The sequence below is a fragment of the Molothrus ater genome, chromosome 1 (genome assembly GCF_012460135.2).
Source record: "Molothrus ater isolate BHLD 08-10-18 breed brown headed cowbird chromosome 1, BPBGC_Mater_1.1, whole genome shotgun sequence".
NCBI classification, from domain to species: Eukaryota; Metazoa; Chordata; class Aves; order Passeriformes; family Icteridae; genus Molothrus; species Molothrus ater.
In genome coordinates this window covers 48516603-48540661 of record NC_050478.2, presented here as the reverse complement: position 1 = coordinate 48540661, position 24059 = coordinate 48516603, and the positions used below count along the sequence as shown (strand labels likewise).

At 42.3% G+C, this 24059-nt stretch overlaps 1 protein-coding gene across 3 annotated transcripts in view; it reads right to left on the bottom strand.

Annotated features, from left to right (window-relative positions):
- The window catches only part of TRANK1 (tetratricopeptide repeat and ankyrin repeat containing 1), a 53087-nt gene extending 29819 nt beyond the window's left edge, over positions 1-23268 (bottom strand). For 2 of the 3 annotated variants that reach the window (XM_054515384.1, XM_054515386.1), the window contains exons 1-2: positions 1123-1186; positions 542-673 (exon numbers count right to left, since the gene is read on the bottom strand). In XM_054515384.1, the coding sequence (XP_054371359.1) occupies positions 542-598 (57 nt within the window). In that variant the 5' untranslated portion in view covers positions 599-673; positions 1123-1186. Of the gene's footprint in view, positions 1-541; positions 674-1122; positions 1262-4675; positions 4760-8182; positions 8302-10581; positions 10733-11885; positions 12010-13442; positions 13578-23251 lie in introns of those variants that run through there. The other variant, XM_036406362.1, reaches the window with a different exon arrangement.
- Positions 23269-24059: the final 791 nt, after the last annotated feature.

Sequence of the window (24059 nt, the reverse complement as noted above, 5' to 3'; positions counted from 1 at the left end):
ACCTATACCATAATGCAATAAATTGGGCAGGGAGTATCTATAATAAAAAGTTGGATGCTATAGTGTATATAAATGACTGAAAATTGTTTTTCTTTGAACATGTCTATGGCAAATGAATTCCCAATATGTTCCCAATTTTGACTCAAAATTGTTACAAGAAATGTTCATCTCACAGATTTTTGCTGTTAGATTTAAAACTCCTTGTTTCAGACCTCCAGGTGGTCTAACGTGATTTTAAAGGCACATCAAAATTTAAAAATTTTAACTTCTAGGATTCTAAAAACTGCAGCATACTTGTGAGAAAACCCTAACCAAAGAAACCAAAGAGCAAAGAAAATGGTCACACATCAGGCATACAAATTTAAAAAGGAATTCTTGGAATGTTTAAACATCAGTTGCCACTACAAGTCTGCATTCAGATACTTTCTCATTTTCTTCCTTAACATGAAATATTTAACACCAGGGTCTGAAACCTTCTTCCATTAGAGATTTTTCCATATGAAAACAAAACAATACACACACACAAAAAAAAAGTATTTACTGCGTTTCTGTGAATATTCACTGGAAGAGGCCACAATATGCAGCAGCGTCTGTCCATCTCTGTCTTTCTGGTTGATCCTATCCTTCAGCTCTGGCCTCCAAGTCAGCAACCATCTGAAGAGATGGTTCTTTGCTGAAATGATAAAAAAAAAAAACAACTTAAAGAAACAGATCCTGGGGTTTTTCCCCCTTTGGAGTGGCAAGATGCAAATCTAAGGTTGACTCATGACTCTACTACACACAAAGAAACTGCTGCTCCACACTGAGATGGGTGAAAGAAACCCTGTACCTTTTTTAAAGCTGATATATTCAGGTTACAAAAGACCCCTATCAATCACACTTTTGTTTCAAAACACAGAAAAGAACAATTATATTAGGTTTCCACCACTATCAGGCATGGGTGATCGAGGAGAGTGTTTACAACATTTCTAAAAGAGTGCTTTATTGGCATGTGCAAGGTTATAGCTAGATGACCTGACCTGAGCTGTTGGGTTTTAATTTTTTTAAATTTTATAAAGGTCCAGCTGTCAGTCCTCTGATAAAAGTCAGCATTGTTTTATTTTAGCTGCAGATGTCACTCACTTGCTTTGATACACAGTCTGATAACAGCATGCAGCGGATACAGCCCGATGGACTCAGTCTTGGCCCCAATGGAAATCAGCCACTTGACTAACTCTGCTACTTCCTGCAGCTTCTCACCATGACCATACAACTCAGAAGTCTGGCAGCAAAGAGAACAATTACAACACATTATTTTTACACATGCAAAAAGCATTTCCTTTTCAATATTTTCTATATTTCCATGACAAGAATCAGTAGAACAACAACAACCAAACCATAGCCACTGTAAAATGAAACTATTTATTTCATAGACTTACACAGAATGGCTTGGGTTGGAAGGGACCTTAAATATCATCTAGTTTCAACTCCCTGGCACAGGCAGGGACACCTTTCACTACACCAGGTTGCTCAGAACTCCATTCAACCTCAAACACTTCCAGGAATGAGGCATTCACAACTTCTCTGGGCAGCCTGTTCCAGTGCTTCAGCACCCTCTGAGTAAAGAATTTCTTCTTGATATCTAATCTAAACCTGCTGTCTTTCACTCTGAATCCAGCCCCCCTCATCTTGTCACCACATGCTCTTGTAAAAAGAGTTCTTGTGGGCTCCCTTCAGGTACTGTAAAGCTACAATTACGTCACCACAAAGCCTTTTCTTTACCAGGCTGAACAATTGCAATTCTCTCAGCCTTTCCTCACAGGAGAGGTGCTCCATTCCCGTACTCATCCTGGTGGCCTCAGTCCCAACAAATTGATGTCAGGAATAGTGTGGCCTTCAGGACCAGGCTGGCAATGGTCCCTCTGCACTTGGCACTGGTGAGGCCACACTACAAGTCCTGTGCTCTGTTCTGAGCTACTCACTACAGGAAAAACATTGTGGTGCTGGAGTGTGTCCAAAAAAAGGCAATGGAGCTGGTGACAGGTTCTGGAGCACAAGTCTGATCAGGAGAGGCTGAAGGAACTGGGATTGTTTAGCCTGGAGAAAAGGAGGCTAAGGAGAGACCTCACTGTTCTCTACAGCTTCCAGAAAGGAGGCTGTAGCCAGTTGGGGGTTGGTCTCTTTCACCACCTTCCAGGTGAAAGAAGGAGGAGAAATGGCTTTAAGTTGGGTCTGCAGAGGTTCAGATGTGATATTAGGGAAAAAAAATTGACTGAAAGAGTGGTTAGGCACTGAAATAAGTTGCCCAGGGAAGTTGGTGGAGTCACCAACTCAGGGAGTGTTCAAGAGGCATCTGGATGTTGCAATTGGAGTTTAGGGATGATTATAGTGCTGCTGTGTTGATTCCAACCTTGACGATTCTGAGAAACTACACAGCCTGAGCCGAAGACAGCTGAACTTAAAAAGTATGTTCTAGCAAGGACTTAATGAACATGAAGCACAGTCTACAAGGGGTACAGCAATATAGGATACTCTGGAGGTGTGCAGCAGAAGCTAAGATGGAAATTGAGACAATATGCCAGAAGGATCAGGACATGAGGAGGTGGTCGGAAACAGTGTTCAGACAAAACTTCTCCATTTGTGCCAGTCATCTTTTTAAATAGCAGCCTTCACACATGCTTCCAACATTTACAAATAAATCTTTTTTTCTAATACTTCATGCCAAATTTTGACTGGCAAGAAATACTTTTTGAGCACAGTTATCAAATCAAAATACAACAGATTATAGGGAGAATGTAGGAGCAGCAGGGGAAGTTTGAGTTGTCAGAAAGCCACATTTTCTAATTTTTGCAAAGGAGGATCAGTACTCAGGGATTTTTCATCTTGATTCTTTCAGACTTCCATGTGTACAACAAACCCACAGGTAAGATTGGTTGGGCCAATTCAACAAAAAAAGGGCTGTACTATTTGCAAAGCCTACCCATTTTTCCTGACTCAATGAGGCATTTTGCTTTGCTGGAAGACACTTTGCTAAAACACTCTGTATGGGTCTTCTGCTGTGTTTCCAGGCTTCACTGCCAGTGTGAAGTTACTGTGCTAGCACTGGCACAGCACAGTGCCTAATGATACCCAACCAAGACATGCTTGCATATATCCATTCACTAATTCTTCCACTATCTCTAAAAGCAAGCCTGTGAGGAGATGTGAATTAATTTCCCTTGCATTACCCTCAGAAATACTCCTGCTCACTCTGTCAGGCACCTAACTGAAATACAATTAAGGTAAAAACACCAATTTTAAATTTTTATGACCAAAGTACCACAAGGACTGTAACAGCCAAATGGCAAATTCTAGTATATTCCACCAATACGACATAAACCTGTGGCAGCAGCTCTCTGGCCACAGAGAGCAGTGCACAACTTTCCCAGGCATTGTCCTGGCAAAGGCTGTGAGAAGATCAGAGAAAAGAATGATAAACAATTCTTATCTTCACTTGCTGCACCTGTTGTGAACATGTACAATGTGTTATGGAGATTTGTTTACCAAAGGATGGTTTCTTAATTGGCCAATGGTGATGGTGTTTAGATGGAAGGACCAGTTGGGTCCACGTGTATCGTGACTGTCTGTAAGGGCAATGGGCTTCTTAATAAGTATAGAATAATAAAGTTCTGAGAATCATGGAGTCAATGCTAATTATTACCTGGCTGGGGGCCTGCAGTGACATAAAACTTTGTGAGAAACAGCAAAGCCTGATACTGAGAAAATTCCTGGGAAGCACGAGAGGAAGTACACACTATCTGAGAACGGGAAAGGCGTCCTGTTTCTTCGAAGCCTGCAAACCTTGAGGAAACTAACAAACTGTCAGGCTGACAGATTTATTACAGGCCTGCAGCCAGGTTGCATGCAAAGGACTGAACAAAGATCATCATACTAAGTGTATAAATGCTGTCTTAACAATGCAATAAACAGATTCATTCTGCCCTCAGTTTGTGAGTCTCACATTCATATATCACTAAACCTTGCCAGACAGTTAATAGCAAGTAGGGGATAGTACAGTTACTACAGCTAATGTCTTCTAAAGTTCCTGTCAGGAAAGAAACTGTAAGAAATATAGAAATTCTTTACTGTGAGGGTGGTAAGGCAGTGGAACAGGTTGCCCAGAAAAGCTATGGGTGCCCATTCCTGGCAGTGTTCAAAGCCAGGTTGGATGGGGCATTGAGCAACCTGGTCTAGTGGAAAGTGTCCCTGCCCATGACAGGGGAGTGGAACTAGATGATCTTTAACATCCCTTCCAACCCAAATCATTCTAGGAGCCCATGGTAAAGCCCAGTAGAACTTCTCAATTTCTCACAAACACTGTGAGATGCTTTTAGAAAGCTGGTATGTCACTGCTATGGAAACTGGATGCTCCTGAGCTGCAGAGCTGCTGAACTCCCAGCAGCTCTTGGCTCACAAACAGCCTCCAGCTACACCTTTGTAATACTAATACACCTTGGAAATATTAAATTTAATTCAGAAATATTACATTACATGAAGTTAAATTTTCAAACAAATAGATTATAAAGTATATTAATATAACATCCATGTATTATTTTTTATTTTATTTTTCTTGGTTCAAGATGGAAAATCTCTCACTAAAGTTATAAGGAAGAAAATAAATAGATACAAGGAAAAAATAAAAAAAACATGAACTTACCTCAAAGAGATTCTTCAGAGATACCTGGTTAACTCTGAGATCACGGGGCAATTTTTGCTTCTCAGACAACAACAACAGACAAGACTGGAAAAAAAACCCCAAACATTAATGCTCTTATAAGCACAGTTAAAACTTTGTTTTTTACTGCCTCAATAGATCTTGTTAGAAAGCCAGCACAGACTAACAGTATTTCAGACCTTTTTATAATATCACAACTGAATCTCAGTTTCTAATTTTCAACTGAATTAATGTAATATACAGTGGAGAGTAGGAAGTTACAAGTGATGAAAGTTTCTTCAGAAATAAAAGCATGTTTAAAAAGTTAGGCCCTAAAAGATTCTCCAATACTTGGAATATGTCCAGTGCTTGGAAGACCCTTTGCTTTAGGAATGAACCTTTACACTGGGGACAAGACTGTCCAGCTAACACCAACATCCCAAGCAGAAAGCAAGAAATGAATATTGTATCTTCTTCTGCTTTCTTCCATCTTCTCAGTTTCTCTAAAAAACTTTGCCTTGCTCCTTGAAAACCCACCTAGCTTCACCAGAAGACAAGGGAATGACTATGGTCACCATCTACCTGGACTTCTGTAAGGCCTTCGATACAGTGCCCCACAACAGTCTTAGCTCTAAACTGAGGTGATATCAATTTAATGAATGGACTGCTGGATGGATAAGGAATTGGCAGAATGCCTGCATCCAAAGAGCTGTAGTCAATGGATTAGTGTCCAAGTGGAAACCAGTAGTGAGTGGTGTCCCTCCAGTGCCTGTAGTGGGACCAGTACATTCATTGTCTTCATTAATGACATTGCCAGTGGCACTGTGAGGTGCCTTCAGTCATTCAGCGAGTTTGCAGATGGCACCAAGCTGAGTGATGCAGTTGATAATGCTCAAGGGAAGGGATGACATCCAGAGGGACTCTGCCAGGCTTGAGGAGCAGGGCCATGGGAAGCCCAGGAAGTTCAACATGGCCAAGCGCAAGGTCCTTCACCTGGGCCAGGGCAATCCCCAGTATCAATACAGACTGAGGAAGAAGGACCTGTGGGATAATGGTGGATGAAAACTAGGATAAAAGCCAGCGATGTGCACTCACAGCCCAGAAAACAAACGGGATCCTGAGCTGCATGAAAAGTAGCATGGTCAGCAGGTCAAGGGAGATGACTCTACCTCTCTGCTCTGCTGAGACCAATCTGGAATGTTACATCCAGCTCTGGGGTCCCCAGTACAGAAAAGACATGGACCTGTTGGAATGAGCCCAGAGGAGGGCCACAAAATGGAGCAACTCTCCATACCCCAATTAGATGGGGATGGAGGAACTCTCCTGTGATGGAAGGTTGAGAAGCTGGGGTTATTCAGCCTGGGGAAGGTTTCAGGGAAAACTTACTGCAATAATGTCAATATAAAAAAGGGGCTTTAAAAAAAGGGTTTTTAACAAGGCGTTTGTGACAGGACAAGAGGCAATAGTTTTAAGCTGAAAGAGAGTAATAGTTTTAACCTGAAAGAGAGTTTGTTCTCATTGGACATAAGGAAAAAAGTTTCATGATACAGGTGTGAGGTACTGGAACAGGCTGACCAGTGAACTCTGAATGCACCATCCTTAAGAGTGTTGAAGGTCAGGTTCAGCAGCCTTTCAGCAATCTAATCTAATGAGAGATGTCCCTGCCCAGAGTAGGGGCTTGGATGGGGCATGTGGGGCTCCAGTGAGTCCATAGCTCCAGTGTAAGTCCTCCAGAGGCTGTGGTTACTGTCAGAAGCCTGTTCCTTCATGATCTCTCCACAAGCTACTCTGCCTAAGCAGAGTGGTGGTAAAGTGGTGGTAAAACAGCTTGAACTTTACGTTATTTGTAAAAGTTATCAGTGTTGGATAGAGAAGGGAAGATCACACTGCTTATGGTCTTGAAGAATGCTGAGACCAGCCTGACTCATCAATCCCAGAGTTACACATTCTGAGGATGTGAAAAACAGTGTTTCCTGACAGAAAGTGGTACTGGTGACGACACAGCAAAGTTCCTGATAAAGGAACCAACAGGTGATACTACTGATAACTTCTCTAAAGCTACTAAGCTGACACAGCCAGCCTAGAAATACATGACTGACAGTCCCTTTATGTGACAGAAGCACAGTCACACTATTTAAAAGCAGGGTCTTCTAATATCCCTTCCTGTATGTGTGCAGAGATTCCTCCCCTGAGTGGAAATTCCCCTCAAGACTACCCCTGGAGGCTGAGCAAAAGAGGTTTGCTCATGGCCACTGGCATGGGTGAGTAACATCAATCTCTACTTAGTAACAATTTTGCTATCTTTAATACCAATGTTTTACTATTGCTTCAATAAATAGTACACTATTATATAGTGTAGATATTATTATATAATATTTACTAACTGTTATAACTATCTGTACTGTATGTAAATAATTCTGATTAAAGCATTTTAGTCTGATCATTATCATAAATTTAAATAAGTTATTAATTTTATTCATATGTATATATTTGGTTTGCCAGCCTTAATCCTGTGGGACAAAGTCATATAAAGTCTCAATTACACATATATTATCCTTTAAACATAAACCATTCACCAAGTCTGGGAGTAGGATTGGATCCAACAGCATCTAGGCACCCCTCTGAGGAGCTCAGAAAGCAAGTGGGTCCTGTCTGAACCTTATGACTCGGCAGGAGGGTTCCCCTGATAAACTTCAACTGAAGCTTCCATTTTGCCTGTGACAGGCTGCAAAGGAGCCCCTTGCTCTGGGCCTGGGGCACCTCTTCCTTCTCTACCCCTGGGGCTCACAGGGCTGTTTCTCTCACTCTTTCCCCCTCACTCTCCCAGGGCTTGGCCCTTTTTAAAACACACTTTCTCTGAGGCACCACCACCTTGGCTGAGCCATGCCTAAAATAGGACTGTCAGAGGCAGCTAGAAGTGACACAGCTCCAGCCACTCCTCACAGGTGCCCTGCTGGCCCTACTGCCAGCACCTCACCAACAACATTCCATACAGCTGTAACTGTGACAATGGTCAATTTTTTCCACAGTTGAGAGAGGACTAAAATAATTTCAGATGATCCACCTTCTGATTTTTCTAAATTATCTGGTTTTGCTCAACAACCATATGTACTTCCACTGAGATGCTCCTTTATTGTGGGTCTTTCACAGTTTCAAAAATCCAGCTTGTCATACAGAAGTAAAAGGGACCACAAATAAATTTGTATTTTTACCTCTCTAATTTGAATATTATTGAATTGAATAGTGACTCTAGGTGGTACTATAAGAGAGACAACAGATAGCAGCAAGAGACAAGTAGGATTTCAAGTCCATCATATCCCTTTCAGAAATGAGTTTCAGAAATTATTTATCACTAAAAGCATTTTTCCAAGTCTTCAAAATCGAGACATTTGAACCAGGCAGCAATACATATTCACAGTTTTGGCTTCTAAAGGTAACACAAACTTATGCTGAAGTGGTAAGACGTGAGTGCCCAACGCGCAGCGGGAGGTGACATGGTGACACACTTACCCGCCACTTCCCTTTCTGGGCCAGCCTTTCTATCACTGCTTGCCAAATCAGTGCATTGAAATGTGCACTGAAGATATAATCATATGCAGGGTAGAAAGCTTGTGGCAAGATTTGTTCATCTGCAAGAATAAGCAATAGAGAAGAATATTTGTTATACAGAGCACTTCAAAGGTCGGAGTGTCCAACTAAGTTACTTCATTGCACAGAGATCATTTTAGCACTGGGTAATACCCAGGTGTCATGGTTTGACACTGGCACAATGCCAGTGCCCCCATGAAGATACCCTCTCCCTGGTAGCTGCTGTGAGATGTGACTAGGAATAAGCAAAGCAGGCTCCTACTTAGAAAAGAAAAGAAAACAGAACTTTATTAACTACACTACAACTATAAATAAAAAGGAACACACACACAGGGAAAATGAAAACCTCACAAATGCATTTCCTCCTCCCCCCACCAAATTTCCAACACAATACATCTATTCCTCAAATCACCAACTCTCGGTCCAGCACCACCTTTTAGACAATCAATCCTCAGTCCATCAAGAGGAGAGGAGTCCTTCTTGTACCATGGGCTTCCCCTGGAAACACAGTCGAAGCCTCGTGTGTTTCTGTGTCAGTCGTGGCACCGCCCGGAGTACATCTGCCGTCGTGACCTCTTCCTTTTCATGTCCAGTGCTCTCACCACTGAACACGGACCAGAGCTGCTTCTAGGGTTGTCCTTTTTTAAGGATGCTTTGTCCCGATCCAAAAAAGGCAGTCTCTCCTTTGGGACACCTGTCCCCCCCATATTTTTTCACCCCCCGGGGCCGAGGGGCACCAACACTGAACCCTCTTGGTTCTGTGGCCATTGCCTCCCCCTAGACACAGTCTCTGTATCACAAGGAACATGGTTCTGTCCATGGCTATACAAAAAGAGTCCAGCAAAAGTCACTCCATCATCTCTTCCCACTAGGATTCTTCTCTACTCTTCTACTATCTCTCACTCGCCCACACCTCTCTCACACTTGCACATTCCTTCCTCATCTTCCACTCTATCTTCTAGGAGAGGTCAATGATCTGTAAAGTTCTCATTCTCCAAAAAGGGGTTAAAAGCTCCTACAAGCGGCTGGCTGCACCCCCCCCCCCCCCTTCTTCTCCTTCCCAGCCGTGCTGCCGGCACAGGCCCATGTTTATCAAGCTTCAAGGTTACAGTCCCAGGCAGCGGCTCTCTCTCTCTCTCTCTCTGTCTGTGTCTCTCAGGGGGGGCTGCCCGATGGCTCCCAGTGTCTCTGTCTCTGTCTGTCTCTGTCTGTCTCTCTCTCTCCCTTCCACCCCCGGGCTCAGGCCTACCGCTCCCGGCCTCATGGCTTTTCCCCTCCCCCCAGCTGGGCCAGGGGAGAGACCCGAACTCTTTCCCGCGGAAACCCAAAAGGGCCCGCCCACCCGAGAGCTCTGCTTTTAACCCCGTGTTCTCAGAGGCGTGTCCATGTCCCAATGGCCAGGTTAAATGCCAATATTAAAGCCTGAATATCCATTGGCCCAAAACACAGCATCCCAAAAAACACATTTCCTGTCAAACCACCACACCAGGGGATTGCCCAGTGAGGGCTTAAGAAATGCTGGTCACTCAACTGATTCAGCACCCTGTTTATCAGTGGCCAGACTTCATTAAACAAGGGGGAAAAAATTAGTCCCTGCTCTCAAGAAACACCTCAAAGCCCCAAGGCATTGTGAACCTCATGGCAATTCTTCCACTTTCGGGTCAATCAGCTACTGATTCTAATCAAGGACCTTAGTGTGGGGCTACAGGCTCAGGAAAAGGCAGCAGAGGCACAACCTGAAATCTCCTGGCATGCCTGTAGGCCCATCAGATAAAGCCTAAAAAGCAAGTAGAGGAGGAGAGACTGAGGAGAGAGGGCAGGGAGACAGACGATGGACATTGCTGAAAAACACCCATACAATGCCACAGGAAGGCCACATTTCCTCTTTTCATTACTGTCCATCAGTAGCTGTGGGAAAGTCCTCCACACTGAAATTGTAACAAAGTTTAAACTGTCTATCTTCTAATAATTTTCAAATCTACCTGGCTAAAAGAAAAGTAGGGTGGTCCAGACAAAACTCACTCAAAGCCTCTGGGATCTGGAGCTTCAAATATCCAATCTTGTCGTCCTGACTGTAAATTCTGTCCTTTTCTAACTATTCCATAATTGACATGTTCCTGTCCCTGCACTGTTTTGAGATTGTTGGTGTCTGCTGTATATAAATTGGACCAAGTTCACCACATCCTAAGTATATTCATAATCCTCAAACAGGCCTGACACACTGAAGGATCAAAGGAATGATCTCACAAAGGATGTGCTACTAAGTCTCATCATCACTACTGAAAGGCTCTTAAAAAATTAAGGTCTTAATTTGAGTTTACCATTGACACTTATGAAGATTCCTGCTATAAACTCAGCAATTTGAGTTTGATCTGAAGAAGAATTCAATAGAGCCAGACCTCTGTGGAACATAGAAACTGCCTCATTAAACTTTGATAACATGATGAATGAATGGCCAGCTCTATAATAAGCCTGAAAAAAAAGGAGAAAAAAAGATGTTGGGAAAATATTCCAAGATATTTACCACCAAAAAAAAAAAAGTTGTCGCTTTGTTTTTAATTCTCACATTATGTTATAAAAATGACATGTAGTACTATTTCCACAGCTTCTTATACATAGATCCAAACAAAAAAAAAAGAAGTGAAATAAACTATTTTATTCTAATTCCTTGAAACTCACAATATGTTACTGATATTATCACAGATACTAAAAGTGCAATCCTGAAATTCAAAGCTTGGAAAATAACCACAGGATGAAAGACCTACTTTCAGTAGCTGTATGTTAACCTCCTCTGGACAATATTGAGGTTTTTTTGTGTCACAAGGTTCAGAATATATATTTATGTTTCCAGATCACTGCATTTTGCAGTATTTCTTTCCCACAATCAATATATTCTTCAGCCAATAGTACCTGAACGCATTTATATTCACCCTGAATTAGATTGTAACAGTTCAGAGTCCTAGTGGAGTTAATTTGTTCAAATCAGATAACTGGCATGTTGCAACACAGCACAAGTTAAATGGGCATTTGGATGCAATTTTAGCATATCTAAATATAAAACGTTCTACTAAAGGCTCCAGGAGTCTTTAGTGGTTAGACCAGAAGACTGTTTATTGCACATAAAAGCCAATCAAAGAGTAAACTCTGTATCATAAATACTGTACAGCTCCTACTTATTCCTAGCTACTTGAGTCAAGGTGTACTTAATCAATGTGTATTTAATCACAAGCCAAGTGTAATGTATTGCTCTGTCTGCTGGAAATACAATATGACCTCGGGCACCAAGTACCATTCCCAGGAACTGGAGACTCATTAACGTGTAACCCTTGTTTGGGATATTGGTGGTTACATTTCTTGAAAGCATTGGTACAGAGAGAACCAGCATCTCCTGGTGCAAAAGGGAGCAGCTGCTTCATTTCATAAAAATACTATTACAGCTGTGACTCTGATGTTTATATGTAGAATCAAACACTGATTCTGGAATTTTATGCTGTATTTACTCAGCATGCCCCAAAGCAAAAACATGATAAAAAGAAGATCACGACATCATTATTAAATAAAAAATAAAAATTTAAGAAATAGCAAGGAAGGTATGCAAAAACTGCCAGCTTAAGCATCTGAATACCTTAACATACTCCCGATCCCACTGTAAGCTTTGGTGGGCTAAAAGCATTGAATCCTTCCATTTGCCCAGGCAGTACAAAGCAGTTGATTTGTTGCACAACAGCACAGCTATGTCCCGGGAACACCTAAAGATATGGTTTTAGCATTACTGTTTATTCTCTTGGAAAAGGATCATACTTTATAGTTAGTGATATGAATAAATTTAAAAACTGACACGTATCATCCACCTGACAAAATCAGAGGTAAAAAATGTAGTTGTAGATAATAAAGATCATTTGAATGAATATTGGCTATAAAATGTCTTAGAGACATCCTAATGATACCTAAGTGATACCCATAGTGATAACCTGGTGTCTTCTGCAGCAGAAAGCCAAGCCACTGGAATAATGAAGTATGCATTCAAGAGCTCAGACCACCTCGATGTCGCAGACATCTTTTCACTAAAAATCCTTTCTTTAGGATTTTTCCTTCTGAGAAGCTAAGAGGCCTCAGAGACAGAATGTAAACAATGGTTATCTGCTGCTGTGGAATGCAACAGGTCCACCTGTGACTGGCCCATCTTGGATGTTTATAATTAATGGCCAATCAAGGACCGAGCTATCTCAGACAGAGTCCAAGAGAGCTGCCTTTGTTATAATTCATTTCTTTTCTATTCTTAACTTAGCAAGCTTCTGAGAAAACCTGTCCTTCTTTTTAGTATAGTTAAAATGTAATATATATATATATCATAAAATAATAAATCAAGCCTTCTGGTCATGGAGTCAACATTCTTGTCTCTTCCCTCATCCAAGAACCCCTGTGAACATGGTCACACCTCGATGCACCTACGTATGGCTCAGTGAAAGCCAGCAGCCAGGAATGGGGGAAAACAGACCCATGAATGGAAGCTGTGGGATGGAAAGAGTACTAAAAATATTTTGGTCACCAAGAAAACAACCTCAATGTATCTTAGTGTATCACCACTTGGTGAAGTCAAGGGAAAAATCCACATTTAAAATAAATGAGTGGCCGGTGTTAAATTAGGTTAACAGCAGTGTTAATATACAGGAGTAATGAATATTTAATAGTTAACATAATACTCAACTATTTAATCATTAATAACATTACCAATTTATGTTAACTGATGAAAAGCGCTTAAAAGTGCATCTGGAAAGAAATACCCAAAGGAATATTCTGCTGAAAAACTATTTTTAACAAGTCACAGAATACTGAGAATGACCCAGTAACAAGAACAAAGTAGCCTGCATGAGTCATTTTACAGATAATCAGATGATTCATGTAGCAACAGGCCAGGACATGGCAAAATTGCAGCATTTGAGCTTTAATTTAAAATTGATATTTATGTAAAAATATTCAGATTTAAGTCCCTAATTAATCTCTCACATAAATGTAAGGAAGAGAATAACTATAAAACTGGTACACTAAAGAGTGTGAAAAAAGATACAAGAAAATCAAGTGTTAGATCAAAAAACAGTTTTGAATTAACTATGCAACTGTACATATTTACATATTTCAGGTTTGTCTTATGGTTTGCATCTCATAATTCAAGAATACTTACGGGACCCATTGCATTAAATAACCAAGTGTTTGGAGAGCTTCATCATAGTTTTTGATGGCCAAAGAGTAATTTCCATTTTTAAAATCCTGGTTCCCAGCTTGCCTCTTCAACTGTGCATATGTCATGGGATCCATGCTAAGGAAAGAAAAAAAAAATTAATCAAACAAAAGCACTGACTTATGAGACATTTCTTTCCCTAAAATTGACTTAAATTTTCATCTTAGTTTTTTGCATATTTGAAAAGAAGGACAAAAGAGCAGATCTTCTCTGTTTCCTGCAGTTGGGCTGGTAAAATAGAGGTCTTGTGACAGCTTTATCTTTGTTGTTGATGCTTCCTCAATTTTTCATCTACTTTTAAATAAACTTCATCTAACCAGATCTACCACTGGTATGCATTTTTGTTTCAATTTTTATCCTCGGGTCTTAAACTGTATCTTTTAAATTAGGATTCCAAATTGTTTCAGTGTGTGAGCATATACTCAATGCAGGAGGAAATATCTGAGAAAACACAGTATTTATATGCTTAAGAAATACATGAAGCTATAAATTTCAATTAATTAAACACAAAACTCATTTCCTTGCTTTTTATTTATGGGTTTTTAATCTAGGTCCTCTGTTTAGATACTCAACAATCCAACTCATACAGAACTGATAGAAACTTAATTACTGCAAGAAAATATTGCAGCATAGTAGGGTAATAGTGCTTGAGGACCTTGAATCAGACTTAAGACAGTTATTAAAATGAATACAGGAAGTGGCCAGAGAAAACAAAGGTTGAAACTAGCATCAGCTGTAACTTACTGAAAAACTATTTCATCATTAAAATTCTAAAATTAGTGTCATTAAAGAAAGCTATGGTCAAGCAGCTAGATGAAAGAAACAAATGCAAGAGGAAAAGCAGCTACACATATGAGCAACAGCACACAAGAAACAGACAAGAGAAATATCCAGTGCTAAACTGCTGTGTAGAATCCTTCTTCACAGATTGATTTCATAATTAAAAGCTGTTTCCATTACCTGTAAAAACCTGTATGAATCTCACAAATCTCAGTGCAATTAAGTAAGATTAATTCACCAAATAGGAATGCAGAGATTTACTTATTATTAACAGGCTTGTAACAAAACCCATAAAATCTGCAACCTTTGCTACCTGCTCACGTAATGTCAAGGTTTAGTCTGGCAGGCAGCTAAACACCACATAAACCTCAGCTCACTCCCCCACTCCCTGAGTGGATGGGGGAAAGAATTAGGGAAAAAAAGTAAAATTTCTGTGTTGACATAAAGACAGCTTAACATCATATAAAAAGAAGGGAAAATACTAATACTGATACCACTAATAATATATGTAGACTATACAAAACAATTAATGTACAGTGCAATTGCTCACCATCCACTGACCAATGTCCAGCCAGTTCCTGAGGAGCAGCCCCTGGCCAGTTTCCCCCCCTAATTTTTACACATGACATTCTATGGTACAGAACATCCATTTGGCCAGCTCAGGTCAGCTGTCCTGGCTGTGTCCCCTCCCAGTTTCCTGTGCTCCCCTGCAGCTGACAGGGAAGCATCAGAAGCTGAGAAGTCCTTGACTTAGGGCAAACACAGCTCAGCAACTACTAAAACATCAGGGGGTTATCAACATTATCCTCATACTAAATCTAACACACAGCTACTGAGTAGAAAATTATCCCAGCTGAAAGCAGGACTAAAACATGTGCAAGATCTATTGGCTACAGAGCAAACTAGATATTTTTAAGTATATAAATTTACAGACAAAGCAAGAAACATTACTGATGTATTTTCTCTGTAGTACTCCTCAGGATGAGGCTGAAACACCAGGAATCAGTGCTGTCTTGTGAGCACAGAGATATGGTGAAGCACACTACAGATGGCACTGTGCCTTTGCATTTATCCAGGCACAAAAAGCTCTTGTCAGGCTCACAAGCAGATGGGAGAGCAGCACCCTGAGAAGGCAACAGCGGAAAAATCAGGTGAAACCATAAAGCTCAGATCTGCACTGCTTCAGGCTGACTGGGAAATGACCAGTCAGAAGTTACACCTTAACTAAACAAACAAACACACACTCTGTGATGATGTCTTTAATTGAGCCATCAGCTTGCTAATTCCAGGGAAGCACCAAGAACAGATGAAATCCTGGATAAAAACTAAACTCAAGAGAAAGAGGTCCCAGGTACTTGGGGGAGGCACGACAACCAGTCATGCTAGAGGGGTAATTCTTACATTTATCCCAGGCAAATTAAACCATCACTTTATTGAGCAATGTACATACAGTATATACTTTAAAAATACCACTTCTCCAGACAGCAAATCAAGTGTACTCATAAGATATTCAGACCTTATTTTACACTGCATGGTATGAGCATTATTAAGGTGAAAAAAGGAAAATAATAGAGCAACAGAACAAAGGAAAAAAAACAAATATAAAATATGGTTCTGCCTCATCTTTCGTGTAATTCTTTCAGATTTCAATTATCATCAGGAAGTTTGACAAATCATTTTCTCAAGAATAATACCAAAATAGGTCAGCTACACAGGAGTTTTTTCAAGTAGGAATACACATGAACTAGTGGTTTTCCAAATTTAGCTTAATTTCAGGTCTTTTCTTTTTTTAAAGAAAGCTATGCTTCTACTCAGTGTAATATTTTTCCCCAGAATTATATTTTTGTCTTACTTTCCTTTGGAAGATACTAAAAGTACAAGTACAAATAAAAGGTATTCACTAGATATTTAAAAGATTTTTTTTTTCCACAGTACAGCAGAAGCAGCAATGAGCATTTTGAAAGGACTTTCCAACGTGTCCTGTGCTGATAAATTTTGGAACTGAACTCCCTGTTTCAGATCAGAAGGCAGCATGCCCTCCCCTTTCCAGGGAGCAGGAATTTTCACCAGAACACGAGTTCTCATCCTTTTCCAGAACTGGAGTTTCCCGGCCAAAACTTTAAATAGTAAATCATATAAATAACTGGGGTGCCTGCTGCAGGCTTTAGCAACTATACTCAAGTTTGCAGACCAGAGAGATACACTGGGCATGCAGACCTGACATCTAAGCTAATGATCCAAAAGAACTGCTGTGCAGGCTAGCACAGCATGTCTTACTACTGCCCAACATCTTCCTGCAACATAAACAATTTTAACTCAAAACCAATGGACTAACTGAGGGCCTATTATGTAAAGTATATCAAGTGTGATCATTAAACAAAACTGTTGTCTATTACTTTGCCTGAACTGGCACAAGTAAAAGACACAGCTGTATCTGGATATAATTACAGAAAGATTTTTTGGGGGTGAGTGCTGTGGGTTAACCCCACTGGGCAGCTAAGTGCTTGCATGCTCTCACCCCCAGTGGGATGGGGAAAGAGAAAAGGAAAAAGTAAAACTAAAAAAATGTATAGGTCAAAATAAAAATTGCTCAGTAACCAAGAGAGACCTGGGAGAGAAAGATAACGGAAGTGATGCAAAGGCAATCATTAACTGCCCCCCTGACATGGAATAATGCCCATGTTCCCAAGACAGAGAAGGCTAATCACCCTAAGTCCCCTCCTCTCCACTACCAATGCTGAGCATGATGCCACATGGCATCCCTTCAGTCAGTTTGGGTCATCTGCCCAGCTGTGTCCCCCTCCCAACCTCTTGTGCACCCCAAACCTAGTCATTGGGAGGCCAAGTGAGGAACAGAGAAGGCCTCAACACTGTGCAAACACTGCTCAGCAACAGCTAAAACATTACTGTGCTATCAGCATCGTTTTGCTCACAAATTTAAAGCACCATACCAGCTACTGTGAAGAAAATTTAATCCCTCGCACCCAGATACATGTTGCCCTCATGAAGCAGGGATTTCTCCTAAGCTATGGAGTCTATGAAACACATAAAGGTGTGGGGACACCCTAAGGCCTGGGAGACCCTTCCCAGTGCACTGTTGAGACCTTATCATTCACAGAAATAAAACAAAACCAAAACAAACAAAAAACTCAAACAGACAACATGATTTACTCTGTTTACTTTTTTTATGACTCCTGAGACTACCAGCACAAATGTGACAACAAAATGAAGCACATTAATTTTTATTCACAGAATTAAACCAAAAGATTATACAGTAAAGTCAGAAACAATCTACTCCAAACCCTACTGCTGCCAGTGGTCAAAATTCCCATTTACTTTAGGTGTCATCAACTCTTGTGTTACTCTGCTGGTCAGTGTCCCACTGAACTGCTTCAGTCAGACTGCTGTCAGAAGCAGGGAGCTTTAGAGTGGTTACAATGCTACGTTTTGATTTCTCTTGCTTCAGAAGATAATTTTGAAAACACAAATGGAGACTGGCCAGGAAAGCTATTTGTCACTATTGAAAAATGTTGTGCTCCTTATGCCAGCTATGGGTCCCAAGAGGCCAGCTTGTGCTTTCTGAACATCTGAAGCTGGCAGTGCTAAAAACTTTAGAAATCTGAGAGCGAACCCAACCCTTTGGTTTTTCTGTCTGCATCTGCTTTACACATTTTAAAAAGAGAAACTGCATGACACAGTTTAATTCACAGAAAAAAAAAATAGAAGGCCTTCACAGCCATGCTTTTAATTATTTTCGATTCTGAAAGTTAAGCCTTAAGGATCCATCCCTATGGCATTACTCAGTGGTAGGATAATGTTTTTATTCTCCAAGCACAGTAGATTTCCATAATGCAAGGAACAAATGAAATACAGCAATCTTAGTAGCTCTGCATCTGAATTAAAAGAATGGTGACAAATAAGAATCCCCCTATTTCCAGGAAATCCGACTTCTAAAGACTGTGCTTTTCTCAGTCCTATTAAGCAAATCATTCCTTCTTCCTTGTTAACCCAAGAGGCAGACATTACAAACCTGGTTGGAAAAGAAAAAGCCCAACAATGCAATCTACACTGTGGCTGAGTTACAACTAAATACATTTCATCAGCATTCAAATAATTCATGTTTTCCAACATGAAACCTCAGGGCTCCATTAGCTCTCCTTCAACAAAAGCATCCTGGCTCCAAGAACATGATGCCAAGAAAGGACTGTAATGTCACCCCTTCTGCTACAGAGGGACCCTGCAGCTGCATGCCCACCAATGGCACCACTGGATGTGTGCAGGCAAGCCCTGCAGTCACCCAGCAACAGGACGCTGCACTCAGGTCTTCCAAATGACACTTTCCTCGTGATCTGATACAGACATATGTGAATGTCAGGGCAGACCCAGTAAAAGAAAGAAAAACACAGGCCAAGAAGGCTGTAAGTGGCTGTAACTATGGCTGTGCTCTGCCTGCTAGCCAGTTTTACCTGTTTTCCTGACAACAGCAGCCACCAAAGACATATTTACAGAACACAGTCTCCTTTCAATGTGTATAAGCCTAACCTTGATAGTGAAAAGCAGAGAAAAATTTACTTCTCTCAGTTTTCCACTGCATGTTGAAAAGTCAAATGAAAAATCTGGAAATCACCTGTACTTTCAGAGGATGCCCTGAAGAAACAGCAGAGACAAAAATGAAGAGCTTATAACTGACCAGGCTACAAGTAGACACATTTGGAAATCTCATGATGAAGAGAGGAAAGAAGCTGAGATTTAGACATGGACATCCTCATGGATCTGCTTAGTCTGAAAAAGGCCATAGTGACATTTGTCTGAACCATATTTTAATTGAATGTTCAGACAGTATCTCATGAAGAGAGATATTGAAGAAGATGACAATGAACAAGAAGATCTCATATTCAACCCTTGTAAAATGTCAGCTCATGTTGGAGAAACTGGTCAACTCAAGTGAAGAGCCTGTAATCTACAAAGCTAGTCATCAGACATCCCTATCATTAGGGGCATATTCAGATAGATAGACAGAGATAGCCTTATCTATAGATAGATTCTCACTCAGTCCTACAAAACAAGAAAAAAAATAAAATTCTGGAAGAAGTCACCTTGCTAGATTTGTACCAGACCTTGGAAGTTCCAAAGACCCTTAGCTTCCAGTAAAAGCCAGCACCACTTGGAAAATAATTAAGGAGATTCTAGAGCAGATTTTGATTAGATTAGGGCAAGCAGAGCAGCATAGTGATAGCTTCTTATCAGAAGGTTGTCCTGAACTCAGCACAAATTGGATGAAATGAAGTTTCTTTGCTGCTTCTGGGCTCTACAGCCAGTCAACATCCTATACATCACAGAACTCCAAAGATAAAGACAGCATGCATCTCTGGACCTGTGTGCCTCTAAAAAGACAAAACCACTTCCCAGGTAAGTGAATAGAGAGAACATTTTATCAGGTTGTTTCAATCTGAACTGGAAACCTGTACACAATCTCCATCACTGGACACAAGCAACCCTCAACACTTGCAGAAATTTGGTTCTCTAGATAATCTTCCTTCCTAAGTGTTCAGGCAGAAGCACTACTAGGGGAATTCAGGCTACTCTTCTGTAGCTTCATCTATGCAGTACCACACTGATTCAGCACACCTGAACAGCATAAAGGATCTCTCACTATTGAGAAGGAATTCTCACCTGACCTGGGTCTAGCAGGCAAGCACAAGTTCTGTATTTTGTAAGTCAGCTGTGAGACTTCTAAGCTCTGGCTGTTCTTTCAAAAGAAGTTAAATGTCTTGGGTGAGAGAGCACAGAGTGAGACAGAACATCCCAGCAGCTCTTCATTTTATACCAAGCTTTCCCTTGGAAATGTGCTCTGACTGATGATTGCAGGGCACAGATATTGTCAGAAACAAGACAAACACCCTTATCAACATTTGGCAAATACACCCCAGATGCAACTAGCACAGATGTCTCAAAGGCCTGTTAACATCTCAAACACCACATACAAAGCAGACAGGGAAGATTTGTGCAAGGTCTGAATGAAACAAGGGGTATAAGCAGAACACAGAACAAGACTCTGGGCTAGGGCCCTGTTCTGGGCAGAGCTGGCCTGAATGACCTCCCAGGGTCCTTTTTTCAGATTACCACTGTATGTTGCTTTTTGTTTGTGGAAACTGTCAGAAAGGAATTATTAATAACAAAGCCCAGCCTCCTGATGTCTCCAACCAAACTCACAGCTGAAACAGCTTGGCAGCTCAGTTCTTCTTCATGAACCACCAAACTTCTTCATGACCACCAAACAGGACTACAGAAACGGGACTCAAACCCAGCCAGAAGTTGGGCCAGCCCTGCTGACAAGCAGAAATCCATGCAAAACCTCAAGAAGTGGACACTAAAATATTACTAATCTTTAGAGCAGAGATTTGTGGTTCACATTCACATAGGAAATGTACTAGGCAAGTGACAAGAACTAAGGAAGTGACATAGCAAGGAAATGAACATCAGAAGCACGGCACCAGGAACAAGACAATACCTCTCACAAAAAGAGATGGGTGCACACACCAGCTCTGTACCTACTTGAGACCCTGGGAAACAGGGTAAAGACAGGGTAAAAACAAGTAAAACATGGACAGGGCAACAGAAACCTGACAGAGCGATGTGACATTCCATGGTATGGAATATCCCTTTGGGAAGTTTGTGTTAGCTGTCCCAACTGCATCCCCTCCCAGCTTTCTGTGCCCTCATCCAGCTTCCCCACTGGTGGGACAAGCTGAAAAACACTTGACTTAGGATAAGCACTGCTTAGCAACAGCAAAAACATCACTGTTTTGTCAACATTATTCTCATCCTAAATCCAAAGCACAGCACCGTACCAGCTACCAGGAAGAAGATTAACTCTATCCTAGCCAAAACCAGATGACACCTCAGAACATCCTTCCTCCTTTCCTTGCAAGCTGAACTCAGGCCAAGCACATTTGACTAGCCTTCCCTGAAGACTTTCACAGCTTGCAGCAGCAACAGGTCTGGCCTTGCTCCACAGCACATCCTGTTTTGTTAATGGAAACAAAACAGGCTTCTTTGCCTTCAGCTTCAAATGATTCTTCCCTCTTTGTAACCTACCATTAACAAGTCATACCTAGGAAACGTACGGTTGAGCCATGTCTGGAGTTGCTTTTTCAAGAAACACATCTGTTTATACATACAAATACCTATGATTTCCAATAAATTAAGAAAAGACTTGCATTACCCATTTTATATACAAAAAAAATTATGCAAAAGCATGTTCAATGTTCTGTTTGCACAGCGTCAACACAAAAACCACCAAAACCTCAAAACAGCAGGAAAAGCTAATCTGTTTCTCTCTGAAACAGCAACAGTCTTGAAATCCCTAATCTAGCTCAGCCATACAAAACCTAACTCAGTCCAAGAGGGAGTTGTTTACACTGCTGCAGTTGTTTGCTCAGCCTGGCAATGTTCCTGTCATCATTGTCCTGCTCTTCTGGTGTGGCCTCACCTTGAATACTACGTGCAGTTTTGGGCACCATGATATAAAAAATACATTAAGCTGTTAGAGAGCATCCAAAGGAGACCACAAGGATGGTGAAGGGTCTGAAGAGGAACTTCTGTGGGGAGCAGCTGAGGTCACTTGGTTTATTCAGCCTGAAGGAGACTGAGGGGAGATCTCCTTGCTCTCTGCGACTTCCCCATGAGGGAAAGAGGAGGGGCAGGCACTGATCTCTTCACTCTCGTGACCTGCAATAGGACTTGACGAAAATGACTGAAGCTGAGTCAGAGAAGGTTTACACTGATATCAGAAAGAAGCTCACCAGGGAAGTGGTCACAGCACCAAGTCTGTCTGAGTTAAGAAGCATTTGGACAACGCTCGCAGGCACATGGTGTGATTATTAGGGGGGGTGTGCTATGTGGGGCCCAGGCTTGGACTCAATGATCTTGATAACTTTCTTCCAACTCAGCATTTCCTATGATTCTACGACCGGGTAAGAGAAATGGCAACAAACAGCCTGCATATTTCCTTTGTATAGATTCACTCCAGAGGGTATTCACTCTGGAATGAGGAAAAAACAAACAAAAACCACCCCAAGACCAAAACACCAAGATTGCCCTAACATCAAGGCTTTCAAGCTTGTGCAGTTCACAGCCAAACTTGATGCTTGACAAACTTAACTGCATGTTGGTAAAAAAACACTGATAGGAAATACTCCTTCTGGCATGTTTTCATGGGAAAGCAAAGCCTCTTCCCATTCGCAATAAATCTGAAGTTAATTCTCTGTAAATCGCTAAAAAAAACCCCAAAAGCTGGTGAGAGATCCTTCTGCATTTATTCTTCTGCAGTGCACACTGTGCTCAAACTCCTTTCCAGTTGAAAAAGTCTGTTTTGTTAAGTGACCACTCCACGACCTTGTACAAGAGTTTTGCTTTTCAGGGAAAGGATCCAAAACCACTGAAAACAATGCTTCGCTCCGGGCTATGCTAAAGGAGTCCTCCCTCTTCCTTTCAAGCACGGACACGGCATCCCATCTCCCCCAGCTCCTCCGCGCAAACCACACCAGGCCAACACACACTCCCAGATGCCCGGCCGGAGAAAGAACGCACTCTTTTCCTTTTCCTTCAACCACCCCACACATTCCCTGGCAGGCTTCCCAAACAGCACAGCCACCCCCGCTGCCCACACGCCAAATCCCGCACCCACGCTCCTGGCCGGGGTAGCGCGTCCCCTCTCCGGAACTGCTCCAACACGCAGGAAGCTCCCAGGAGCTCCACCGAGATGGGAATGGGAAGCCACCCCCAAGAGGCCGCGGCTGCCCCCGCACCAAGCATCCATGGGGGGAGCGGGCAGCTCAGCCCACCGGACCCCGCATCCCGCAGCGAGCCGCCGGCTGCCGGCCGCCCTCACCGGGAGGGTGAGGGGGGTACAAGGGGTGGCCGAGGAAGCGCATCGATCAATCAATGTGTCTATCAATCTTTCTACCTACCTGCCCGCCCGTCCCCCGCCGCCACCGCCGGGGCGCTCCGCTGGTCGCCCTTAAACTCTCCGCCCCGCGTCCCGCCCCCGCCGCCCGCGTCACCGTGCGAGTGGGAGTGGGGGAATCGAAACAAATCCACGGCACTCCGGGAATCGAAACGGGACCGCCCCGCCCGTGGGGGATGTGTCCCCCCCGTGGGGGATGTGTCCGTCCCGTCCCGTGCCGACCCGCGTCAGGGAATGTGGCGGCTGTGGGAGGTAGCGGGCTTCCATCTCCCCGCCGGAACGTTCGGGAAGTGGCTCTGGGATGGCTCTGGGCTCCCTAGGCAGCGGGAAGCGTATAGAGTGACATCGTTAAAAATGACCTAGTGGTGCCTTCAGGATAGTTGGAAAGCCGGCGTTGGTGCGCGCCAGGGCATCCCCGCGTCCTGAGGCGCCGCGCTGTCCCTCCGGCTTCTCACGGCAGCCCCCGCTCCCGGGAAGCTGTGGCTCCTTGGGACTTCACTGTGCAATGATCACCTGGGGACTGAAGCCTTCTCCTCCTGCGATGCAACTGTTCGCTAATTCATCGTTTCCCATGGTCTTTTCACACCATGAAAAGTGGACCAATGAGCCAAAGATGAATACTTCACAGGAGATCATTCAATAATTCACCCCTCTGTTAACCGCGTTTCTAATCGTCTTCCTCTGTATCAGGGCTGGCTGGGATGGAGTTAATTTCACTGCCAGCAGCCCCCACCGTGCTGTGCTTTGCTTTGGGAGCTAAAACCAACATTACATTGCTCCTTCACCAGGAGGGGTGAAGGAACAATGTAATG